The 26,887-nt window shown below is 42.9% G+C and overlaps 1 protein-coding gene across 1 annotated transcript in view; it reads right to left on the reverse strand.

The window, feature by feature from the left end:
* Window positions 1-1,638: 1,638 nt before the first annotated feature.
* LOC118809008 (zinc finger MIZ domain-containing protein 1-like) overlaps window positions 1,639-26,887 on the reverse strand; it is a 65,035-nt gene continuing 39,786 nt past the window's right edge. The window contains exons 13-22 of the mRNA XM_036571920.1: window positions 26,187-26,328; window positions 16,628-16,838; window positions 15,305-15,410; window positions 15,062-15,222; window positions 14,760-14,827; window positions 13,285-13,353; window positions 12,932-13,185; window positions 6,532-6,701; window positions 4,872-5,123; window positions 1,639-2,753 (exon numbers count right to left, since the gene is read on the reverse strand). Of these exons, the coding sequence (XP_036427813.1) occupies window positions 2,646-2,753; window positions 4,872-5,123; window positions 6,532-6,701; window positions 12,932-13,185; window positions 13,285-13,353; window positions 14,760-14,827; window positions 15,062-15,222; window positions 15,305-15,410; window positions 16,628-16,838; window positions 26,187-26,328 (1,541 nt within the window). The 3' untranslated portion in view covers window positions 1,639-2,645. The remainder of the gene's footprint in view (window positions 2,754-4,871; window positions 5,124-6,531; window positions 6,702-12,931; window positions 13,186-13,284; window positions 13,354-14,759; window positions 14,828-15,061; window positions 15,223-15,304; window positions 15,411-16,627; window positions 16,839-26,186; window positions 26,329-26,887) is intronic.

Genomic DNA, 26,887 nt, shown 5'->3' on the forward strand with positions numbered 1-26,887 from the left:
ACATTCCGATCTACAGGCTTACAGTCTTGTGAAAAAGTTTGTGCACCCCGTTTAAAAAAAGCACAAAATGTGTTTGTTGTTTTTTTCTTCCGTTTGTTAAATTCAGTAAATAAACAGTAATTCAAATGTGCAGGAGTGTGTTCTCTGTGGAGGGCGTGTTCACTTATTCACACTCAGAAAACCAACAACAACATGGAATTTAACCAGGGGCGCCTAAACTTTTGCACACTTAAATGCCTAAAAAGTGAAGTTGGTGCCCGTGTTTTCAAACTTTAGTGTGAAAATGTCGAAGCCTAATTATTCGATCCTCCCAATTATTAAAGGTTAATTAGTGGAATGTATGTGCTCGTTAATGCGCCTGAGCCAATCGGCTGTGTTCTGAGGTAGAGTGGATCCAAATAATGTTATCTGGCACAAGGCCAATCCAATATTCCTCAGTGTTATAATTCAGTATGTGTTATTTCATAGTTTTGATTCTAAAATGTGTAAAATGGTTTAAAAAAAAAAACAAGTAGATGCGCCCAAACTTTTGACTGCTACTGTAGCTCTGAATCACCTTCTCTTCTCTGATTATTACTGCAGATTAAAAGCCTAATAAGGGCTTTAATGAGCTGATGGCTCAGTACTGTTCAGGGCCGCACTCGTCTGACGACGAATTACGATAAAGACAATACAAAAACTATAAATATATAAAAAATGATGCACACAGGACAGTGTGGTGCTGATTTAGCGATCCTGATAAGGCTAAGTAAGCTAAGAGGATTCTGCTGATATTAAATGGCTTCAGCTGGAGTTTTCAGACGATTACATTCGAGATCTTGACCAAAAGAGGCCAAACAGATGTTTTAGACACATGATTCAACAGCCTCACCACATATGCAGATGACCAAATGGGACCGGAATGGTAAACTGGAGGACTCCGGCTGACCAGCTGATGATAAACAGCTAATGTTGAACTGATGAAATGATCTTGTCTTAAAGGTGTTGTGGTGCTAACTGGTGGGGTTGCTTCATGTTGGCTATATTAGCCTCATAGCTAAAAATTAACGAAGCAAACTTCACACTGTGGAAAGTCAGGTCAGCTTAAAATGATAGGACAGCTCACTTCACTGAGTTAGTTCATAATTCAGTCCTGCCAGGCAGAAAAATCACAGCCTTCTCTGTTTCTGACAGCCCCAGGTTCAAAATGTTGACCTAATAATGACTAATTTTGACTAATATTGAATTAGGTATCTCAGAATAATTATTTATTTTCTTTAAATGTTGACTTCATATCTCAAAATAATTCTTTTCTCAAAATGTTGACAATTATTTGCTCAAAATATTGAGTATCTCAAAATAATTACTTATTATCTTAAGAAATTGACTTGATATCTCAAAATAATGTCTAATTTTTTTGATCTCTGAGATGCTACGTTGAAATGAGTTATGACATTTAGTAAGCAAGTAAGTAATTATTTTGGGATATTAAGTCAAGACATTTTGACATACTAAATCAATATTTTGAGAAAATAACTCATTATTTTGACATACTAAATCAATATTTTGAGAAAATAACTCTATTTTGACATAGTAAATCAATATTTTGAGAAAATAACTCATTATTTTGACATAGTAAATCAATGTTTTGAGAAAATAACTCATTATTTTAACATACTAAATCAATGTTTTGAGAAAATGTCATCATTTCGACTTCGTAAGTTAATTTTTTCACGAAACTAAGCCATTACTTCAAGATACTAAGTCAAAACTTTGACGTAGTGCCACCAGAAATGGAGGAGAAAAAGCACAGGTATCTACCTGGTGGGAGGGGCTTCCATAAACTCCAGTACCCACAAGTTAATTTAACTTAAAACCATTAAGAAGCAAGTCGCCTAATTTTAAGCTGATCTGATGCTGAATTTTTTTCAATGTCGACACCAAACACATCTTGATTGATCCACTGCATTTGTGGTAAGGAGGAGGCGGGACTGTAAATTAGATTTTTTTTTTTACCAGATTATCAGTTTAATCTTCTTGGTCAGGTCTGATTCTCTCATCAAAGTATCTGAGATACAGATGTGATTGTTACATTGTTGCTCTGTCTGTTTTCTTGCTCTCTGATTGGATCTGGCTGGTCAGATCTTCTCAAACAACCTCAGGTTCAACAGCAGTCAAATCCTGGAACATACAGCCGTGTTTGTGCAGCCGTCCACTGAAAATGGTGTAAAATCAGTGTAATTTTTCTAATAAGACACATGAGGAGAGGCTGCCTGTGGAGTGATTTGGTGGTTGCTTTTGTTTCTCTTGTGCTTCTTGAGAAACGCGCTGGAGACGCAAACAGTGCTACTGGTCTGGAAAACAAAAACCCTTTGTTGATCCTGGGCTGGTTTGGTTTAATTTCATCATCAGAGCTTTGAATGGAGGACGCGTACTGGCCGCAACAGGCGGATTTCTGTTCATATGTGTTTCATATCAAAAACAAATGTATCCAAAAATTAAAAAAGAGAAACAAATGCTACACCATGTTTCCTAAAGTTTATAAGACTTTTGTGCAACTTAGGAAATGCATGTAGCTGCACATAAAGTGGCATTCTGAGGCCTGCAGTTTGCACAGGAGGGCGAGGGCACAGGGAGTGCATCACTGTTTTTTATCTCTCTCTCTCTTAGCTGTTCTCAAAGAGTGAGAGCAGTTCATCATTGCTGCTGCTGGGCAGGTCTGGAGGGTCCAGGTAGGTCAGCAGGTCATCTGGGTTGGCCAAATCTGGAAGAAGCTGCAGAGAAAAAGAGCACAAAGGTCAGAAAACTCACTTTAAGTGTTAACGGTGTGCCACAAGGCTCAATTCTGGGTCCAATTCTGTTCACAGTCTATTTAAGCAATCGAGTATGTGAAGGGCTGCTTTTTCATGAACAGCATTACGGCCTCCAGTGTTCTACTGATATTCTTATACAACAGTTCTGCAAAATAAATTCAAAAAGTGAGGAAAAGAAGGCCAAATATTATATCAAATATGGTTTAATGTTGGTAATTTATTTCTGCAATTAAAGTAACGTAGCACAGTTGGTTTTGTATTGGACGTGGCCGAATATTTGACCTCCTGGCCTCGATTTCTCATTAAATAAACTTACAGAAATGATCAAACCTACAATTTATCGCTCCTAAAAGAAGGAGAACAAACTACAACCAAATATATTCACCGACGCTTTAGTCATTAAGGGAGCGTCTAAACAGTGCAGAACATATTAACCATGTATTTAGCCAAAAGAAAGGCAAAATCACATCAAATCACTTGTAGTAGAGACAGTAGCCTCCTTTAAACCGACTACAAATCCCAGTTAAAGGAAGCCACTCTCTTTACCACAAGCGATTTGATGTGATTTAGCCTTCTTTTATCTAAATACATGAGAAATGATATAGAAACAAAATAGAAAGACATCAATTTTATGCACTGTTTAGACCGGCAGTCCTGGTCCTGCAGAGCTGCCTTCCTGCAGAGTTTAGTTCAAACCTGTATTCAGTCAGCTGCCCCACCCCTTACTTAACTCTAATCCATCTGATCCAGCCAATCAAGGACTTGAAAAGGCTGATTAGCTGGAGCAGGTGTGGCAAACTGTGGTTGGAACTAGGCTCTGCAGGAATACAGATCTCCAGAACCAGGGTTGGTCTAAGACACTGGTTTAGAAGGTTTTTTTTATGGACCCTCAGAGCAGGTACTATTTGGGTGGTGGATCATTCTCAGCACTGCAGTAACACTGACGTGGTGGTGGTGTGTTAGTGTGTGTTGTGCTGGTACGAGTGGATCAGACACAGCAGTGCTGCTGGAGATTTTAAACACCTCAGTGTCACTGCTGGACTGAGAATAGTCCACCAACCAAAAATATTCAGCCAACAGCGTCCTGTGGGCAGCGTCCTGTGACCACTGATGAAGGACTAGAGGATGACCAACACAAACTGTGCAGCAGCAGATGAACTATCATCTCTGACTTTACATCTACAAGGTGGACTGACAAGGTAGGAGTGTCTAATAGAGTGGACAGTGAGTGGACAGTGTTTAAAAACTCCAGCAGCACTGCTGTGTCTGATCCACTCAGACCAGCACAACACACACTAACACACCACCACCACGTCAGTGTTACTGCAGTGCTGAGAATGACCCACCACCCAAATAGTACCTGCTCTGTGAGGGTCCATGGGGGTCCTGACCACTGAAGAACAGGGTAAAATGGGGGCTAACAAAGTATCAGAGAAACAGATGGACTACAGTCTGTAACTGTAGAACTACAAAGTGCACCTATATAGTAAGTGGAGCTGATAAAATGGACAATGAGTGTAGAAACAAGGAGGTGGTCAGAATGTTATGCCTGATCAGTGTATAATTATTTGACAACTCAAGCAATAAACACAAGCCAGTCCCTTACTGACTAAAGGTGATCTGTATTTCTGAAACATTATGTTCAGTGAAATAAAACTGCAGACAGTTTGGGAATATATTTCACTGTGTTGTTTTCTGTCTACCAGGAGTGAGGAAATGTAGGTTTGATCATTTCTGGACATAAAAGAGAAAGTTGGATATTCAATGATGGCCCAATATAAAACCAACTTTACCTTGCTATCAGAAACTTAGAGGCCATTTTTGCAGAGGTTCCATTTTAGAACACATTTGATAAAATATTTAGAGCTTCTTACTTTTACCATTATTTTCTTTATTTTGCAGAAAAGCAAAACAAAACAATAGAAAGAGCAACAGAACAATGGAGGTTGTGTGTTATGGTGAATAACATCATGGCTTTTATGTTATTCATCATAACACACCACTGCACTCGTCTTCGGCTTGAGCCTGCGACCGAATCACAGGCGTGATCTCAAGGTTTGCTGCGACAGCTTCACTCACGTCTAAGGAAGGTTCCGGCATGTCTGAGGTGCCTCCTGCCTGACCCTCCAGGCTGTTTGAGGGATTGAAGGTAAAGTCTGGATGCATATGGCTGCTGTGGGCGGGGTTTTGATGGCTGGGTGGTGGCCGCGAGGTCTGGCAGGGACTACTGTGCTGTAACAGCTGCCCTGATTGGCTGCTGCTGTTCGGAGGCCCGTGTAAACTGTGCTGCAAGGGATTCTGGGATGGATCTGTGTTGACAGGATGAGGCACCTGGAGGAGAGAAGATGAATCTCATTTGGAGCAGAGTACTTCCACTCACTGGCCACTTTATTACAAACACCTACCTTGTATTTCCACTCACTGGCCACTTTATTAGAAACATCCACCTTTTGCTCCACTAACTGACCACTTTATTAGAAACACCCACTTTGTATTTTCACTAACTGGCCACTTTATTAGAAACACCTACCTTGTGCTTCCACTCACTGGCCACTTTATTAGAAACGCCTACCTTATGCTTCCACTCACTGGCCACTTTATTAGACACGCCTACCTTATAGCTCCTCTACCCTGTTCATCACTGGTCAGTTGTCCTAAATGGCTCAGGCTGATAATGTAGCCTGAAGCTGATGAATGAATCTACACAGGCCTTATATGTCTGAAAAAGCCTGAAATCACAGTCATGCACTGATTCTTTTAAATAATACAAAAACAAACCACACTGAAATATTATGTTATTAATGCAAATCACCACTTTAAAGTGCTGTAGAGAATATTCCATAAAGTTCTTGGACTGTTTATCTTTAGTCATATAATCACAAACAAACCATTTTATTGTTATTCATTATTTTATTATTATTTTTCCAAATAACCACACACCTTCTTATTGTGCACCCCCATTTATTTGATGCATGTGCAGTGATTTTGCTCTAGATCTCTGCCTGGCTAAAGGAACCGTAATGAACAGACGAGCTACAGTCTCTAACTGGTGGTTAGAGGTGGAGCTACAGGAGAGGGGTTTCTGATAAAGTGGCCAGGGGCAGATTTTAAATGTAATGCATCTTGCTACCCCTATTAAAAATAACACACAATATAATGCAGTGTAACTGAATTCTACATACAAACCTACATATCAAAAACACAATGGATGATTATCACACTCACACAAACAAGGAAAACAAGGTAAAATCAGTGAGATCATGTCTTAACCCTCCTGTTATCTTCACATTTACTAACATATTTCATCATCGGGGTTAATTTGAGCCCAGCAATTTGAACCTCAGGGAAATATCAAAGTTTTGGGGGGAGTTATGTTTTCTTCTCCTCCTGTGGTGAGAACTATCAGTGGCTCTCGCACCACTACAGGTGTGGTGATGTTAGGTTAGGGCCCTAAAACTGCACATTAAAGTGACCTCAATATCATCCAAAACAACCAAAACAAATATGTGTAAAATTCCCATAGTTTTTATATTTTATACAGCTAAAACAGCCTGGGGTCATGGTCACGCAAGCCTGAAATCAAGGTCATGCACTGATTCTCTAAAAAATATTAAATTAGGAAAAGTAATTAAATATGAAGCCAAAACGTTAATCATTTATTTAGAGGTGTTAAACTCTGAATGGGGCCAAACTGACCCCAAACATAGCAGTAGGGTTAAATACAGCAGCCGTAACTCACCAGGTTGGCGGGACAGTGTGCGAGCGGTTTGTTGGCTGGCAGAAGGCCACTGGCCGGTGGGTCTGAGGGCGGGTGGGACAACTGTGACCCCTGCGTCAGCTCATTCACTGACCCTTCTGCTGTGTTGCCATGGGGATGGTCAAAGTTACAGTGACCCTGGTAACTGCTGCCTGAGAAATTCATCACAACCGTAAGACTTTATATCACAATACCTACATTTAGAGTCAGTTATTCATTCAACCTAATGAGAAACTGTAGAACAGACTCAGTTTATATCACAATACCTACATTTAGAGTCAGTTATTCATTCAACCTAATGAGAAACTGTAGAACAGACTCAGTTTATATCACAATACCTACATTTAGAGTCGGTTATTCATTCAACCTAATGAGAAACTGTAGAACAGACTCAGTTTATATCACAATACTACATTTAGAGCGGTTATTCATTCAACCTAATGAGAAACTGTAGAACAGACTCAGTTTATATCACAATACCTACATTTAGAGTCAGTTATTCATTCAACCTAATGAGAAACTGTAGAACAGACTCAGTTTATATCACAATACCTACATTTAGAGTCGGTTATTCATTCAGCCTAATGAGAAACTGTAGAACAGACTCAGTTTATATCACAATACCTACATTTAGAGCCGGTTATTCATTCAACCTAATGAGAAACTGTAGAACAGACTCAGTTTATATCACAATACCTACATTTAGAGTCGGTTATTCATTCAACCTAATGAGAAACTGTAGAACAGACTCAGTTTATATCTCAATACCTACATTTAGAGTCGGTTATTCATTCAGCCTAATGAGAAACTGTAGAACAGACTCAGTTTATATCACAATACCTACACAGAGTCAGTTATACATTCAGCCTAATGAGAAACTGTAGAACAGACTCAATTTATATCATATAAATGTATAAATGTAATACCTAAACTTAGAGCGAGTTATTATATTAATCTACTTTCAACCTAAGAAAATGTAAATTTAGAGCTATTAGCCCCTTAAAATCTCAGTCTTATTACATACTAAGGCTTATTACTCAGTAACTACAAGGACTTCAGTGCAAACTCTCTGAGCTATTCTTAGGTTATAGAAGTATGTAATAAAACTTTGAATTTGCTTGTTGGCATTTAAGGGGTTAACTTTATATAATATTTATTTTGCATGTGTACGACTGATGACAGTTGGACTGGGTGTAGTTTTTTGTGCAGTTAAGGCTTTTAGGGATAACTATCTGATTGATAGGCTAAGCCGGAGCGCCCATCCCTGCTCCTCACCCTGCAGTGTTTAATCTAATACTGCTGATCCGTCTAATAAAAGAGGTCAGAAACACGTGAGACTTTAGAGGCAAGTCTGTTAAGGTGGTGTTGAAACTGCTTTATAGGATGGTAGATCTCCTGGAGGACTGTTGGGAGTCTCTGGGGCAATTTTTATAAAGCTTATTTGAATTTTATGATTTGAATTTAACGGCCACAGAAACGAGGGCACATGAGATTTCCAGCTCTGCGTATCTTTTAAGTAATTTGCATATGAAGGTTTCTAGCAATAAACGCTCAAAAGGAGAGAAAAGAGTACAGCACAGCATATATGTAGCGATGCTACGCTCACTGGTTTCACTAAAAAGTTCGCTAAAACGGTTTATTTAATTTAATTATTCATTAGAAAAAACAGAACTAAACATACGGTACTCTACGTGTATGGATAAGTATAGATGTACTAGAAAGATTGCTGGGTCCTCGTAAAGTTTCAACATATTAGCTCATTAACATGTTCTTAATGAATGAATGAATGAGTGAATGAATGGTATTCCCTTTGCGAGCCACCGGTCTGCATCATTTTTGAAAGAAAAAAGACAATACAGTGTAAATCGAGTTAACAGAAAAGAGAAACGCAGCTGTGTGCTGCATGTGTCAATTTAGTTCTCCTTCTGTGACAAAAACAAGGTACTGATTTAGATTCAATTTTAAATATCTTAATATAACATATAACAATCTAATAACTTATAACAATCCGACAGGTATATTGATCTACATCACTAGGAAGAAGTGCAGTTTACTAAATGAAAAAAGGCCAGATTTAGCTGAATATCCATTGATAGTAAGTTCATTATTACTGTAAGGGTTCAGCCGGCGCCGCCTGCTGCCGGCAGAGGGCAACGGCGGCAGGGTGTCCAGCCTGCGCCGCCTGCTGCCGGCAGAGGGCGACGGCGGCACAGGGCCATAACTTCAGGGAACTCCAATTCCCAGAAGTCCGCGGGCTGATTAGGCCCAACGCGACACACCTGCGGACTCCTCTACTTAAGGTCAAGGCAAACAGTGGTGTGTGTCACACCTTTGTAGAGGGGTGACCGGTACGGTACTTAGTGTCCGAAAAGAAAAGAAAAGAAAAGAAAAGAAAAGAAACTGCCCCAAAACTATAAAAGAAAAAGAAAAGAGGGTTGAGAAGAGAAACTGTCCCAAAGCTACTTAAAGGAAAAAAAAAAAGTCTGCCTTCCCTTCGTTCTTGGAGTGGAAGTGTTTTTTTGTTTTCCTGTTATCTGTCCTTTCGCCTTTCTAGTTCAGCCTTTGTTTGAGCTGCTCTCAGCGTCTCTTTTGTCTGCCGTTTGTCATTTTCCCGCCTTTTCTTTTCCCCCTTCCTTGAGGTGTTATTGCCAGTAGTCACTTGTGCTCCTCAGTGGCGCAGTGGTAATGCCACAAAGCGCTGATCAGTACATCACCGGTTCGAACCTGGCTTTGGGTCACCTCATCCACATGTTTCAGTGTCACAATAAACTCATTTTTCCATTTTCTTCTGTTTCCATTTCTGCACTTGGGTCCGCCTCCCCGCCGTCCCGTAACAATTACATCATTGCTGTAATAAACACGTCGCTTGTTGTGAGACTTATTAAAATATTTTCACAGTTCATTCTCAACACACTGCGCTGTCTCCCTTCAGCAGAGCCACATGATGACATACAGTGGTGTGAAAAAGTGTTTGCCCCTTCCTGATTTCTTATTTTTTTGCATGTTTGTCACACATAAATGTTTCAGATCACCAAACAAATTTAAATATTAGACAAAAATAACACAAGTAAACACAAAATGCAGTTTATAAATTAAGGTCTTTATTATTAAGGGAAAAAGAAATCCAAATCTACAGGGCCCTGTGTGAAAAAGTGATTGTCCCCTAAACCTGTTAAAACATAAATTAACTGTGGTTTATCACATCTTTGGAAAGCTGAGTTCAATTTCCCTAGCCACACCCAGGCCTGATTACTGCCACACCTGTTCTCAATCAAGAAATCACTTAAATAGTACCTGCCTGACAAAGTGAAGTAGACCAAAAGATCCTCAAAAGCTGGACATCATGCTGTGATCCAAAGAAATTCAGGAACAAATGAGAAACAAAGTAACTGAGATCTATCAGTCTGGAAAAGCTTTGGGACTCCAGAGAACCACAGTGAGAGCCATTATTCACAAATGGCGAAAACATGGAACAGTGGTGAACCTTCCCAGGAGTGGCCGGCCGACCAAAATTACCCCAAGAGCGCAGTGACGACTCATCCAAGAGGTCACAAAAGACCCCACAACAACATCCAAAGAACTGCAGGCCTCACTTGCCTCAGTTAAGGTCAGCGTTCATGACTTCACCATAAGAAAGAGACTGGGCAAAAATAGCCTGCATGGCAGAGCTTTGGGACTCCAGCGAACCACAGTGAGAGCCATTATCCACAAATGGCAAAAACACGGAACAGTGGTGAACCTTCCCAGGAGTGGCCGGCCGACCAAAATTACCCCAAGAGCGCAGTGACGACTCATCCAAGAGGTCACAAAAGACCCCACAACAACATCCAAAGAACTGCAGGCCTCACTTTCCTCAGTTAAGGTCAGTGTTCATGGCTTCACCATAAGAAAGAGACTGGGCAAAAATAGCCTGCATGGCAGAGTTCCAAGACGAAAACCACTGCTGAGCAAAAAGAACATAAAGGCTCGTCTCAGTTTTGCCAGAAAACATCTTGATGATCCCCAAGACTTCTGGGAGAATACTCTGTGGACTGACGAGACAAAAGTTGAACTTTTTGGAAGGTGTATGTCCCGTTACATCTGGCGTAGAAGTAATGCAGCATTTCAGAAAAGGAACATCATACAAACAGTAAAATATGGTGGTGGTAGTGTGATGGTCTGGGGCTGTTTTGCTGCTTCAGGACCTGGAAGACTTGCGTAAATGGAACCATGAATTCTGCTGTCTACCAAAGAATCCTGAAGAATGTCCGGCCATCTGTTCATGACCTCAAGCTGAAGCACACTTGGGTTCTGCAGCAGGACAATGATCCAAAGCACACCAAGTCCACCTCTAAATGGTTTAAGAAAAACAAAATTAAGACTTTGGAGTGGCCTAGTCAAAGTCCTGACCTGAATCCGATTGAGATGTGGCATGACCTTAAAAAGGCGGTTCATGCTCAGAAACCCTCCAATGTGGCTGAATTACAACAATTCTGCAAAGATGAGTGGCCAAAACTCCTCCACAGCGCTGTAAAAGACTCACTGCCAGTTATCGCAAACGCTTGATTGCAGTTGTTGCTGCTAAGGGTGGCCCAACCAGTTATTAGGTTTAGGGGGGCAATCACTTTTTCACACAGGGCCCTGTAGGTTTGGATTTCTTTTTCCCTTAATAATAAAGACCTTCATTTATAAACTGCATTTTGTGTTTACTTGTGTTATCTTTGTCTAATATTCAAATTTGTTTGGTGATCTGAAACATTTAAGTGTGACAAACATGCAAAAGAATAAGAAATCAGGAAGGGGGCAAACACTTTTTCACACCACTGTACATGACTAGATCTGTTAAGGGGTAAATGTAGTGGATGGGTGAAGGTCAATGAGCCCCTCAGTAGTTTGTTTTGCCCCGGGTCTAACTGATCCTGTCACATGGGCTGACTGTCAAAACTGGGGCTCCCAAGTGGCGCGAAAGTATAAGCATTGGCTCTGTCATCAGAAGATCACGAGTTCGAGCCCTGGTGATGCTACAGCCGTCCGTGCCCACACGTCCAAGAGAGCACAGCTGTCCTCGCTCTCTCTGGGTGGGTAGGACGGCCCCCCGTCTCCCATCCATCACTCAGCATGATGCTAGTCAGCACAGATGTAACAGAACTGGCGGTTAGTGCTCTCCGACAGTGTTAACGCTGCGTTAGTGGCACATCGAAAAGAGGCGCTTTACAGGTCTCGGAGGAAGCTTGTGCTGGTGCTAGCTTTCGCCTTACTAGCACTGGTGGTACTGTGTGACTGAGGGGTGGAATTTGATATGGCTAAATTGGGGAAAAAAAAGTTTGTATGTGAAGTTGGAAATGTGTGTCAGTCTACGTACTTTTTAACGCCCAAATCCCGTTTTATAAATCATTACTTAAATGTGAATTTTCACGTACAGCAAACTAGGCTACGTTCACACAGCAGGTAAAAGTGGCCCAAATCTGATCTTTCTCTTCATATGTGACACAGATGTGTGTCAGTGCGAACAGAAACTCACTGAATCTGACAGTTTCAATTCCGATTTGAGACGCTTTCATACGTGGTGCTGAAATCTGATCCGTATCCGATCTGCGGCGGTGCGACTCAGTCTGAACAGCCAGACCTGAATCCATGCGTCTTATATGTCAATCCAACTCGACATTCATCATAATTTTGCACTGCTGAGACTCATAAACATTTAGGCTGATGTTTCTGTACAATAATAATTAGAGACTCATCCAAACCCTCAGAGTTTGAAAAGGTTTAGAAGGAAATGTCCGAACGTGGGCGTCGGAGACCGAGGCTGCAGCGTCAGAGAACAGTTAAAAGTCTGAAAGCAAAGTTTAAAGAATCCGAGGACGCGAATCAAAGAAGTGACCGCGCCCTTTTTACAGCTCGAACACATTCTGGGTGATGAGCCCAGCTGTCAGTCAGTGAAGCTTCATGATGGCTCCTGTGATGCTGGTGAAGATGAAGCTGATCCTCCGGGAGCGACTGGCGTTCGTTGGCAGTCGAGATTGTTTACCTCTGGATGAGCCGTGAAGCAGCGTGACGCTCTGTTCTTTTGTGGGTCCGTTTAGGAGCTGATCTGTTCAGTCTGATGTCTCATACAGATCACAATTAAAAGATAATCTGAACAGCCAAACAAAGAAATCTGATTTGGGCCACTTTTACCTGCTGTGTGAACGTAGCCTACATCGTGTGACCGGTGCTGAATTGACAGAAGGGCAGAATTAGAGAGGGGCGGATCGATACTGCAACATCGATACCTCTGATCCTGAAGATTCTTTTTGGGAATTGATCCTCACATGTCAGTACTGATCTATAGCTTAAAAGTTAAATCTCTATATACACTAAATCTAAAGACAAGCTCAATCCAGCAGCTCTTCTTGAAACTCACCTTGGCTGTGGAACTCGTGGACATTGCTCTGTTGAGAGTGGACGTTGGGGTTTGGGTTGGGGTATGAGTTTGGCCCGGGCCCGAGCTGTGCGATCATGTCCGTCACGTTGGGCAGAACCATCTGACTCGGACTCATGGTCTTGAACCGCTTAACCAGCGGCCCGTCTGGATCCTCCTTTATCTGACCCTCTGGTTTCGTTGGCACCGGCCGCCAGCTACAGGATGGGTCGATCGTCACCTCCTCGAACTCCAAACTAGGAGGACAAAGCCACATTTACGGTCAGATCCGGTCAGTTTTAAGTTGTGTACAGCTCTGAATGTGAATATTAATTATGTTAAGATGAAGAACGTACTTCTGGACGGCGTTCAAGATGCCCCACATGTACTGGTCGACCTCCAGCCCCTCTAACAGGGCAGTTTTACTACAGGGAGACAGAAAGCAGTGATCAGAAAACACCTCCAAATCCTCTTATTTTGAGAGGCCAGAAAACTACTGCATGTTAAATAAAATAAATGCTCCTAAATGGAACGCTGCTTGGATGTATGGTTCTAGGAAACACCTTAACATCAGTGGTCATAAAATCTGGTCGTGGAGATCTACCTTCCTCCAGGTTCCTGATTGGCTGAATGAGTTGCAGTAGTGTTACTTATAGAAGACGCAGCATTTTAGATGTAGGTTGGAACTGAACTGGGACAGCAGATCTCCAGGAGGAGGCCTGGTGACCACTTCTTTACATTATGTGGAGGTTCTTCAAACTTAAAGAAGAACACAGTGTCACTGAGGTGAAGCACCACTCTTATAAAGCAATAAAAGCAACCAAGTGCTAAAGTGAGTAACAGTGACCCCTTGTGGAGAACCTAAGCCTGCTAAACATGAGTGAGTGATTGATTTACAAAGTACATGCGCTGCTTAGCATCTAAAAAGGTTCTTCAGGAAACCAAAAGAGGTTCTTCTATGGCATCACCCCAAAGAACCCTTTTTGGCAACGTTATTTTTAAATCTGCATCAGATATTTACAATCCTAAAACTTACTGTATCTAAACTGAGATGTGAGATACTTGAGACGAGATATGAGGTGCAGGCTGAAGCCCAGCTGCAGTGCTGTATGTCGCTCTGATAGAACCCGTGATTGTAGTGCTCTCGTTCATAAACAGCTTTTAAACAGCTTTCAAAGCGAAACCTTCAGCACCTTCAGCAGACTATGCTGGATAGATGTTCACAGGAGAATTATGGAGAAATCAACAAGCAGAGAACTAAAAAAAGCAGCAGTTTGAAGCAGAACCTCCACCGTAACAAGAACCGAAGAGGTGTATGAACGAGAGCAAGAGGCGACAATCAGGAGCTGAACCACTGACTGTATATATGATATCCATGATATATACTCATTTGACTGTATATATGATATATGATATACACACTCATTGAGAGTATTCATGATATATGATATTCACACTCATTTGACTGTATATATGATATATATCATATATACACTCATTGACTATGATATATTTGATATGCTCATTTACTAAGTATATGACAAATGACATACAATCATTGACTGTAAATATGATATATGAGAATATACATTCATCGACAGTAAATAAAATATATATGATATATACAGTCATTGTTTAGAACATGCAGACACTGTTGCTCTCACTGGACATCAGTGATGATGAGAAACTCATCATCATTAACACAAAAATTGTGTTATTTTCATATTCAGGTTCTGCATTCAAAATAATTTTACTGAATTAAGAGTAAAATTTGAGCAAATATGACAAATGAGTTTAATATTTGTGTAATTGTTGTGTTTTGTTGACTCACTTGCACACAGGACATCTCCACGTTCCTCTCTCACAGTTCAGCTGTAAATATGATTCCAAATCGAAACACTGTGAAAAGACAGCAGTGAAGCCAGATTAGCTGTGGTTATGTAAATGTATGCATTCTATATACACATATACACATAATAAAGAGTTTAATTTCTAGAAATATTTTTTTGTACTTTTTAAATCCGTATCACATTCACTGGACTCTTTAACTCCATTTAGTAGCACTTCCTACCCTTTTACTCAGCATTATGAACTCTGTTGAGGACGTGAGGTCGTGTACAGTATTTTCCTGACCTGTACGTGTTTGCAGTCGTGTCCCCGTGCAGGAAGCTGAATCCTCCGGAATGTGATTGGACATTTCAGAGAAACCCTGATGGCCGTCTGCTCCACACCGTCTTCCCCATTTATCCCGGCATTCCCGGCACAGACGGCTACGCTGCTGAAATTCCTCTTCACTGCAGAACAGAGGAAGAAGGAGGAATGAGTGAAATAGAGGCAGGAGCAGCGTTTCACCTTCAGTGAAGATTAGTGTTCTACCTTTAGCGATGCAGTGCTCAGCGGGCAGCAGGCGTTTCTTCAGCAAGCCCTGCAGAACCGAGCGCACAGACGGCCTGTGCACCAGCTGCAGCACAAACAGGTGAGACTGCAAATAACAAAACAAACACTTTCATAAACACAAACATGGTGGGTACCAGTAAATAATGGTGGGAATTAATGAGCATCAGTGTGTACCAGTGTGGAATGATGGGTACTTGTGAGGAATAGTATGTACTAGAGAGTAAGAAGTGAAAAACAATTAGTATTACACTCTTAAAAAATATGGTTCTTTAAGTGTTCTTTAGTAAATACAATGGTTCTATAAACCATGAATGCTCAAAGAACCATTTGCATGCTTTAATGTTTCTTTGCAGGGTGAAATGGTTCTCCAGATTGATGGAGAATGTGTTATACATGGTTCTATACCTAATCGTTTTGAAAAGGGTTCTCTATAGCACCAAAAAAGGTTCTTCTATTGTTACAATGTCAAGTTTGTTACAATAGAAGAACCCTCTTTGGTACTATATAGAACTATTTTCAAAAAGGTTTTATATAAGACCATAAATAGCCCATTTACTGTTAATCTGAAGGATCAGTGGTCAGGACCACCACAGAGCAGGTACTATGTGGGTGGTGGGTCATTCTCAGCACTGCAGTAACACTGACGTGGTGGTGGTGTGTTAGTGTGTGTTGTGCTGGTCTGAGTGGATCAGACACAGCAGTGCTGCTGGAGTTTTTAAACACCTCAGTGTCACTGCTGGACTGAGAATAGTCCACCAACCAAAAATATCCAGCCAACAGCGTCCTGTGGGCAGCGTCCTGTGACCACTGATGAAGGACTAGAGGATGACCAACACAAACTGTGCAGCAGCAGATGAGCTATCGTCTCTGACTTTACATCTACAAGGTGGACCGACAAGGTAGGAGTGTCTAATAGAGTGGACAGTGAGTGGACACAGTGTTTAAGAACTCCAGCAGCACTGCTGTGTCTGATCCACTCGTATCAGCGCAACAGACACTAACACACCACCACCCACATAATACCTGCTCTGTGGGGGTCCTGTGGGGGGGTCCTGACCATTGAAGAACAAGGTAACAGAGTATGCAGAGAAACAGATGGACTACAGTCTGTAACTGTAGAACTACAGGGTGAAACTATATGGTCAGTGGAGCTTATAAAGTGGGTAATAAAGGTAGGTGTACCTAATAAAGTGGTCAGTGTGCATGACTATTCATCACTATTCTGATTCTGATGATGGGTGTCAGAATCAGGACAGTCATGATGAACAGTGATGACTGGTAAGTAGTATCTGCAGAACTCACGCAGCAGCAGGCAGTGACGGTGATCTGGATGGTGTTTCTTCCAGGCTGGCACACGTGTTTGAGGAGCAGGGGTTTATGGGATGTCTTGTTGTCTCCTCTCTCGATGGTCAGGGGGGTGGCGTTAACGCTCACCTGCACCGAGGCAGGCCAGTTAGTGTTCATCTGACGGTCCTCGTGATGATAACACTTAAACTGCAGCTCCAGGTCAGACCTGACACACAAAGACAGACGATATGAATATGATATTAATATAATAATAAGTCTGACTATAAGCCTAAACCCTAACCTTAGCTTAACCTTATCCAAACTTCTCCTCTAGCCATGTAGCACTGGTCCTCACAAGTCTTTATTTATTTATTTATTTATTTTAATAAAGTGCAAACAAATAAATATTTATTATATATAGCAGAGAAAATATATAATATATATAACAGAGAAAATATTATGAATGAGTTCCAAATATTACAATTGTTTTTGTCCATTGTATTTTTATTAGGCAGTACTTAATCACTTAAAGGGGAACTCCATCAATTTTGCAAAATTCGTTAATCATTTTATGGTTTAGATGTAAACAAAATCATTCAGAGTGGTTTGGTGTGAAATGCACCTTTCTAGAGACATTTGCAGTCAGAATCGTTCACCATTGTAGTTCTAGGAACCAGACGTCGTTATGTCTTCAATACAAATATCACCATTTTATCTGCTGTCCAAAATGACCAGTGATCATAACTTTTTATAAGTCATGCTGATAAATGTGAAATTGGGCTAAATTGAAAAAAAATATATTTACTACTTTTTCCTTACAACGCCCTGCATGTACTTTCCCTGCCCTGAACGCCTTTGAAATAAATTAGCCACCATGCATATTTCACTGTTAGCCGTTAGCTTACAACAGACTGTCTGAAGTGGGCCACGCCAAAAGATGACTACACCTCTCTGTCCTACCTCATCAACTGGTAAGCAGAGTAGCAAGTAGTTTGTTGTTGACACCACCAGTTTCCATTTACCCTGGTCTGTCTCTCTCTCTGTCTCTCTCTCTCTCTCTCTCTGGTGCATGCTGGGAGGTGGTGGGTGAGGGTGCGTCTGTGAGAGGTGCTGTGCTGAGGTCAGCGTGTGCTTTTTCCCTGTTTCTACCCTGTATTTTCGGGGTTATTTTCCTAATTTCTGACTGTTCAGCACTGTTAATCGTTAGCCGCTGAGAGCGGCGAGTGAGGGGGGAGTCATGGCTCCTCGCCTCGCGGCTGAAACGCCGTCTCTCTCCCGCGCAAATGGCTTTAGATGTGTCCCACCGGCAGAAGCGGGAGTTGAAGACGTGCTTCTGGTGGTGGGAGAAAAAGTTGGCTTTGATCAGATCTCCTCCGCCTCGAGGATGAATAAGGCCGTAGTGGTGTTTCTGAGAGAGGAACGTTTAGTGAATGAGCTCGTGGAGAGCGGGATTTGGGTGTTGGAGACTTTTGTGCCGGTGTCCCCTCTATCAACACCGGCGACCAGGGTCACCATCTCCAATGTCCCGCCTTTCCTCTCCAGCGAGTCCATTGCCAAAGAACTCGGCCGATTTGGCAAATTTGCGAGTGAGATCACGCCGGTCCCGCTCGGCTGTAAGAATGCGGCTCTCAAACACGTCCTGTCTTTTCGTCGACAGGTGTACATGTTTCTAAACAATCCGGATCGAACATTAGAAGCCTCTTTCCGCGTGGTTCACGGAGAAAGCTCGTATATGGTTTATGCCAGCACTGACAGTTTGAAATGTTTTGGGTGTGGACTTATCGGACATAAGCGGCTCGCGTGCCCGCTTAAAGAGCGCAGCGAGGCGCCTGAGAACCGGGCTTTTGATGAAGCAGGGCCCAGCGGGGCTGCGGGGGCAAACGACGCGGCCTCGGGTGAAGGCACGTCAGAAGTCGCTACTCCGGAGGTGAATCGAGGAGAGGAGGTGAGTGAGCGGCTGGTGGAAACTGTTTTAGTGAGTGAGGGTGTTGAACAGCAGGCTGGTCAGAGGGAAGGTGAGGCTGGTGAGGAGGTGAGTGTAGAGGCTGGGCCGTGTGCTGAGGGGAGCAGTGTTACTGAGCTGGAGTCTGTAGCAGTAGGTGAGTCTCAGTCAGGGTCAGTGATGTCTGTAGGGGAGGGGATGGAAGAGGAGGAGGACAGGCTGTCTGAAGTTTCAGATATTGGGAGTAGCCAGTTTAGTGGTGAGAGGTTGTACACTGTGGAGCAGATCAACTCTTTTTTAGACGAGACTAAAGGCAGGCCGGTTAATGTTACTGATTTCTTTCCTGATCCGGATAAGTTTATATGCTCAGTGCTGAGAGCACAAAAAAACGTGAGTTATGATGTTCTTTCCCAGCAAAAGCGTTTTCGCCTAAAAAAGCACATAACTGCTATTCGGAAAGCAAAATCTGTGAAGTCTTGTGTCAAACCTTGCTCTGATTGTACAAATGTATGAGTACCACACACGAGGTCAGAGGGCCTTTTCTGTCTGCTTTTCCTGTCTGTTGCTTTACGTTTTTCTCTCTTCCTCTTTTGAGTGCATGGGGTTTTTGAGGGTGGGTTCCCTAAATGTTAATGGGTTTAGAGATAGGGGTAAACAGGCCCTCTTTTCTGAACTTTTCAGCCTCAAGAGGCTGAATGTGTGCTTTTTGCAAGAGACTCATAGTGATGAGGATCTAGCATCTGATTGGGGCTTATGGTTTAAAGGGGAGTCTCTATTTAGTCATGGTTCAAGTAATAGTGCAGGAATTGGGATCATTTTCTCTCAGTCTTCCTCAGTGATTGTCCTGTCAAGAAATGAAGTAATAGCAGGGCGTTTACTTATGGTTAGAGCGAGAGTAAATGATCGAGTTTTTGTTTTTATTAATGTGTATGCTCCTAATAGAGGATCAGAGAGGACTGAGCTGTTTCGTAGACTGCATCAAACTTTACAGTCCCTCTCCCCTGAGGATACTGTTGTGATGGGGGGTGATTGGAATTGTACACTAGATTTTATCAAAGATAGGAACGGAGAAGAGCCTCACCCCCAGTCTGCTCTTGCTCTAGCTAATGTGATATCTTCTTTTAAAATGACAGATGTATGGAGGGAAAAATACCCTTTAGTCAAATGTTACACATGGGTGAAAGTTTTTGACGGGGGAGTTTTTGCTGCACGCTTAGATAGATTTTATGTTTCTCAGAGTGCGAGAAACAGTGTAAGCAAGTCTACTATTCAGCCCACTTCTTTTTCTGATCACCATTTATGCACGGTGGAGTTTTCTTTTATTTCTCATGTCTCTAAGAGTTGTATGTGGTATTTTAACAAGAAACTTCTAGTGGATAAACTTTTTTGCGAGTGTTTTAAGGTATTTTGGCAAGAATGGGCTGCAGAAAAAGGGAGGTTTGAGACTCTTATGCAGTGGTGGGAACTTGGGAAGACTCAAATTAGGATCTTCTGTCAAAATTTCACTGCTTTTTCTACGGCCAAGATCAGAACAGCTGTCCAAGTTTTAGAACAAGACATAACGAGGATACATGACCTCATGATAAACCAGAATGTCTCTGGCTTGCACGCAGTTTTGACCACAAAACTCCAGAACCTTAGTGCCATTTTGAATGAGAAAGCAAAAGGGGCTTTGGTTAGAACCAGGTTTTTATCTATACAAGACATGGATGCTCCCACTGCCTTTTTCTTCAATTTAGAACGATCCACTTCAGGCCATAAGTCTCTGGTCTCCTTACGCAAAGATGATGGTACAGTCACTGCAGACCCAGCTGAAGTGCGAAAGATGGCAGTACAGTTTTATTCTGAGTTGTATGCAACTGGATCACCGGACCAGAACTGTACCAAGGTTTTGCACAACGATCTTCCTCAACTGGATCAACAGCAAAAGCAGGTCTTGGACTCTGCTCTGACTTTTGAGGAAGTCACCCAAGCCGTTTATCAGCTGACTTCCGGACGAGCACCTGGTATTGACGGTTTGCCTGTGGACTTTTATAAGGCCTTTTGGGGAGTCATCGGAGAGGACTTGTTTAGTGTTTTTCAGGCCTGCTTTGAGGCCAAGATGCTTCCAAAGAGCTGCCAGCGTGCGGTCCTCTCTCTCTTGCCGAAGAAGGGAGACCTCTGCTTACTGAAGAACTGGAGGCCGGTGTCGCTTCTATGTTCGGACTATAAAATTCTGTCGCGATGCATTGCAAACAGACTTAAAGAGGTTTTACACACACTGGTTCATGAAGACCAATCTTATTGCATTCCCAAACGATCAATTTATGACAACTTATTTTTGCTTAGAGATTTGGTTGATTTTGCGAAATTGTCTGGTTCGGAGTTTGGTCTTTTGTCACTTGATCAAGAGAAAGCTTTTGATCGGGTTGACCATGAGTACCTATTTGATACCTTAAAAGCTTTTGGTTTTGGTGACAGGTTTTTATCCTGGGTTAGACTGTTGTACACTGGGGCCTCCTGTATGATTAAGGCAGGAGGGGTTTTAAGTGTTCCAGTCCTAGTTAGCAGAGGAATCAGGCAGGGGTGCCCTTTATCAGGTCAGCTGTATTCTCTGGCAGTAGAGCCTTTCCTTTGTTTACTAAGGAAGAGGCTGTCAGGCTTACAGTTTCAAGGAAGTTCTGTGAAGCTTTCGGCGTACGCCGATGATATTTCTTTGGTAATTCGTCATGAGCATGATGTTCATTCTTTACAAGAGTGCTTAGACATTTATGAGCGAGCTTCCTCTGCTAAGTTGAACTGGAGCAAAACAGAAGCGCTATGGTGTGGTGTTCATAATAAGAACCTCTCCATGCCACCTATTCCAGGTGGTGTTAAGTGGGGCAGATTTGGTCTGAAGTTTTTAGGGGTTTGGTTAGGCACTGATCAGGCCCAGATCCAGAACTGGGAGGGTTTAAGAGAGAAGGTCCATGCCAGGTTGTCTACATGGTCTCGCCTGCTACCCCAGCTATCGTATCGGGGCCGAGTTTTGATTGCCAACAACCTGATTGCATCAGCTCTTTGGCATAAGTTTACTGTGCTGAATCCCCCTGATGGTCTGGTCAATGACATTCAGAAGGCACTGGTAAACTTTTTTTGGAATGGACATCACTGGCTCAGGGCTCCTGTACTTTACCTCCCGGTGCAGGAAGGAGGACAGGGCCTGATAGACATTCGATCCAGAATCGCTGTTCTGCGTTTGCAGGCTGTGCAGCGCCTTCTGTATCATACACACCATTGCTGGACCGATGTAGCTTGTGCCCTCCTAAGGGTTGCTGGACGCATGGGCCTTGACAAGCACCTCTTTTCTCTTGTTTTAAGGACAGTGGACTTGGAAGGCTTAACTCCTTTTTACTCAGCAGCAATGCAAGCATGGAAGCTCTTTTCAGTTTCGAGGGAGGGCGTTGCTCCATCACGCTGGGTTTTTGAAGAACCGCTGTTTTTTAACCCTGTTTTACCTGCATTGTCCCAGTTCTCAGCTGCATTGAGAGTCACCTTTTTGGAGAAGGGCTTGAGTAAGATCCGCCACTTGCGGCAGGGTGTATCCTGGATGACAGCAGAGGACTTGGCAGATATGACTGGCCTAAGATCAGTGCGCCTGGCTTCACAGGTGCTTGGACGTTTAAAATCTGACCTGTCCGCCCCTGTCTCTGAATACCTGGATGCGACCCCCGTGGAAGACTGGCGGATCATGGACATGGATTACCCAGAACTTGTACTGGACATGGGTCAGAAGGACTGGCAGGAGGTTCAAGGGGCACTTCTTTCCATGGAAACCCCGACTCTTGGGACTTTCAGTGCAATCACTAAACAGAGACTGTACCAGGCATGCACAAAAGTTTTGAATTTTCGAAGCCTGAGGGATGTGCAGGAGACTAAATGGTCTGAGGTTGTTGAGGCAGGCTCGTCCCCAAAAGGTAGCTGGCGGTCTGTGTACAAAAGGCCCATCGAAAAGAGAACGGCCGACCTCCAGTGGAGGATTGTACACGGGGTTTTAGCTACGAACAGACATGCGGCACGGATCGATCCCACAGTTGGGGAGGGTTGTCCTTTCTGTGGTGCTCCAGAGACCCTGTTTCATGTTTTTCTGCAGTGCTCACGGTTAGGTTCAATTTTAGTGTTAGTCAAAAATTGGGGTTTAACATTTTTAGGGTTTTTTAGGGATAGTTTGTTCATTTATGGTCCCAAATATTCGGCTTTAAAAAAGGACAAAGTGGTGCTTTTAAACTTTTTGTTTGGAGCAGCGAAGTTGGCGATCTGGTGCACGAGGAAAAACAGGATTAAGGGGTGTGGAGGGATTGACCCTGTCCTAATGGTGAGAGGTCTTGTGATGAAACGACTCCATGTTGAATTTGCATTTTATAATCTTGTGAATGACCTGGACACCTTTTTCCATGTGTGGGGGGGTGGGGGGCTCATTTGCGAGCCGGATGGACTTGGTGGGTTTGTGGTGAATTTGTAAGGTGATGGTTTTGCTGCATTTGTGCTGATTTCTGTGTGATCTGTTTTTAGCGTTTACTGGTTACATTAAAGGTGTTTTGAAAGTCAAGTCTCTCTCTCTCTCTCTCTCTCTCTCTCTCTCTCTCTCTCTCTCTCTCTCTCTCTCTCTCACGTCTGGTTCCTGGTAGTATAATGGTGAGAAGGCGCATTTCACACAGATCCACTCTAAATGAATTGGTTCACATCTAAACCATTAAATGATTGTCATTTTGCAAAATTGGTGGAGTTCCCCTTTAAACGCATGAGCTGCTCCTGATACATACATGTATAAACACACTCAGATACCTAATACACCCTGATACCCACACGCTTCAACCAAACACATCTCTGTCCACAAACAGATTCTGGAAATGTGTTAGAAATTCCAGTTAAAACTCCTCAAAGCCAGATTCCTGTGATCCAGCTGTTCTAGTCAAGCCCAGTCAGGCCCAGCTGCAGTGCAGAGTGTGACGGTGTAGCTGTGTGTAATGGAGTGTGTGAAGGTGTGTGTTCTAGCAAGAAGGTGAGTCAGACACGACGTGTGTGAACAGTGTGTGCAACTAGTTAGCTAACACAGGATTCACAAAATTCAAAATTTAATTAGATACAATGATAAAAGATAAACAATATAAAATATGATACGTGATCCTATATGATACAATATGATAACACGACATGATATATAATACGATACAACATCATACAGATACAATACAGTACGATACAATAAGATACGATTTGATATGTAGTTTTGTTTCAACCCTGCTAGCTAGATACACTATATGGACAAAAGTATTGGGACACCTACAGTAGCTTTCATGAATCCCATTCTAATCCATAGGCATTATTATGGAGTTGGTCCCCCTTTGCAGCTCTAACAGCTTCCACTCTTCTGGGAAGCTTCCACAGATGTTGGAGAGAGTCTGTGGGAATTTCTGCCCATTCATCCAGAAGAGCATTTGTGAGGTGAGACACTGATGTTGGACGAGAGGGTCTGGCTCACAATCTCCGTTCTAGTTCATCCCAAAGGTGTTTGATGGCGTTGAGGTCAGGGCTCTGTGAGGGCTGGTCAAGCTCTTCCACACTAGACTCACCCAGCCTGACCTTATGGAGCTGCTTTGTGCACTGGGGCTCAGTCATACTGGAACAGGAAAGTTGGAAGCTACAACTGTCCAAAATGTCTTGGTGCTGAAGCATTAAGATTTCCCTTCACTGGAACTGAGCTTTCTAGACCAACCCCTGAAAAACAGCCCCATATCATCATCCCTCCTCCACCAAACTGTACAGCTGGCACAGTGCAGTCAGGCAGGTAACGTTCTCCTGGCATTCACCAAACCCAGACTCGTCCATCAGACTGACAGACAGAGAAGCTGATTCGTCACTCCACAGAATACGTTTCCACTGCTCCAGAGTCCAGTGGCGGCGCTTTACAGCCTTGATTATGGATTGTTTAACATATAGACCACAGCAAGTTAAGGTCAATGGCTTTTTATTTCAAACCTTCTCTCTTCCACTGGCTCACCACAGGGTTGTGTATTGTCTCCTCTCCTGTATATTCTATACACAAATGATGGCAAGACAGATACATCTCTTATATTTGCAGATGATACAGTGATTGTTGGCCTGCTACAAGATAAGGAGACTGAACATGGCTCAGTGGTGGAGGACTTTAGTGTAGAGATATGAATTTGAAACAACGTCATACAAAATTAAACGGTACTGTCGCGTGCGCCCGTCCACTGGGCCCCGATGGCGGCCACCAGAGCCGGCAGGAAGGTGGCGCCCAAACTCCGAGTCGGGACAAAGTCCGACGAGGATGGCGGGGGGAGGAACACCGCTCGCAGCTCATCCGCCCAGATTGAATGTGAGGCTAATTAACGTGGCCTCACTGCGGGACTAGAGGCGGCACCCAGGAGGCGGGGCTCATCCCCATTCGGAGCTCGGGCCCTGCCTTCCTGCCGGCTGGCCATCGGCGCATGCCACAGTTACAAAAACAAAAGATATAAAAAAATTGACTCCCGTAAAGTGTCCCAGTTTCCATCACCTGTATTGATTAACAGTAAAGCAATTGAATTTGCTGACAGCTATAAATACCTGGGGACAGTCATTAATGTGAACACTGATAGCATTTGTAAAAAAGGGCAGCAGAGATTGTGTTTCTTAGAAAAGCTAAACATGCTCAGTGTGGACAGGAAGGTCATGAGCCTTTTTTATCAGTCTTTGAATCAGTTTTAACAGCTTTTTCTATAATTGCTTGGTTTGGGAACTTAAGTGTTCAAATAAATCGCCTCAATAACACTAATAAGGTGGCAAACAAAATAACTGGCACTGTCCAAGCTCACTTAAATGACAATCATCTGTCGCATTACTCGGAGAGCGAGGCTGATACTTTTCCAGACCAGCCACTCGGCAGTCGTGGGCTGGAGGTTAGGGAACCAGCCCCGTGACCGGAAGGTCACCGGTTTGATCCCCTGAGCCGACAGTATGTGACTGAAGTGCCCTTGAGCAAGACACCGAACCCCCAACTGCTCCCTGGGGCACTGCGGATAGGGCTGCCCACCGCTCCGGGCAAGTGCCCTCACTGCCCCCTAGTGTGTATGTTCAGTAGTTTGTATGTGCTGTTCCCCGCTGTGGGACTAATAAGGGTCTCTTAATTTCGAGGTTCAGTTTATTCCTTCTAGATGCAGATTTTGGCTCCTAAAGTTAAAAAGTAACGGATGGAAGAACTCGTACCCAAAGCTATAGGGCTATTAAATTTGTGATATGTATTTCTATAATATTGGATTTAATTTATGGGTTGTAATGCATGTTTTTATTGATGTTGCTGATGTTGTGTTTTTATTTTTTGTGTTATATTTAGTAAACTTGGCTGTAAAACAAATTTCATTAACTGAACTGAGCAGCATACACATAAGGGGATGCATATTCATATGCCCAAGGGCCATAAACTGCACATTTCAGTTTCATACATAAAACGTGGCCTACGATAAATCTGATTTGCACCTGATGTTCAGTACTCAAGCCCTGAGTGCTCAGATTCATCCCATCTCAATCTCCACTGACTGCTGTTCTTTGGTTAAACGGTAAATATCTCTGAAACCTGGTGCTGTTTCTGTGTTTGCGCGGGTGTCTGACCTCCACATGAGCGTCTGGTGGACGGACGGCCGCAGGTGGAAGATGTGGTTACTGACGGCGAGGTTGTGCTCCAGTCTGAACGGCTCCAGCACCACACCGTCCCGCACGGGGAAGTTCAGCCTCAGCTCCTCTCCACAGCCACCTGCACACACAGCGCCACCTAGCTTCAGCACAACACAGTAGCAGCTGGCGTGGGGGTTTGGTGTGAAACGCTCTGTTCTAGAGAAACTTACCGAGTCAGAACTGTTCACAGTGGTGGTGATAGGAACCAGACGTCCACCTCTAAAAGCTCCCTCACAGAAAGTTACTACATGAAATGGTTATGAATACAACACATTTATAAAAATGATGGTTCTTCAAGGGTTCTTTAGTAATAAAAATGGTTCTTTAGAATGTGCTATAGACGGTTCTATACAGAACTTTTTGAAAAGGGTTCTATATAGCACCAAAAAAGGTTCTTCTTTTGCTACAATGTCAAGCTTGTAACAATAGAAGAACCCTTTTTTGGTGCTATATAGAACCCTTCTCAAAAAGGTTCTATGTAGAACCATCTACAGCACTTTTTCCATCAATCTGAAGAGCCCTTTCATGATGCAAAGAACCCTTCAATCATGCAAATAGATTATTCTATACAGAACCATTTTCTTTACTAAAGAACCCCTGAAGAACCATCTTTTAAGTGTGTACCTGATGTCTGAGAC

This window comes from Colossoma macropomum, unplaced genomic scaffold, assembly GCF_904425465.1.
Source record: "Colossoma macropomum unplaced genomic scaffold, Colossoma_macropomum, whole genome shotgun sequence".
NCBI lineage: Eukaryota > Metazoa > Chordata > Actinopteri > Characiformes > Serrasalmidae > Colossoma > Colossoma macropomum.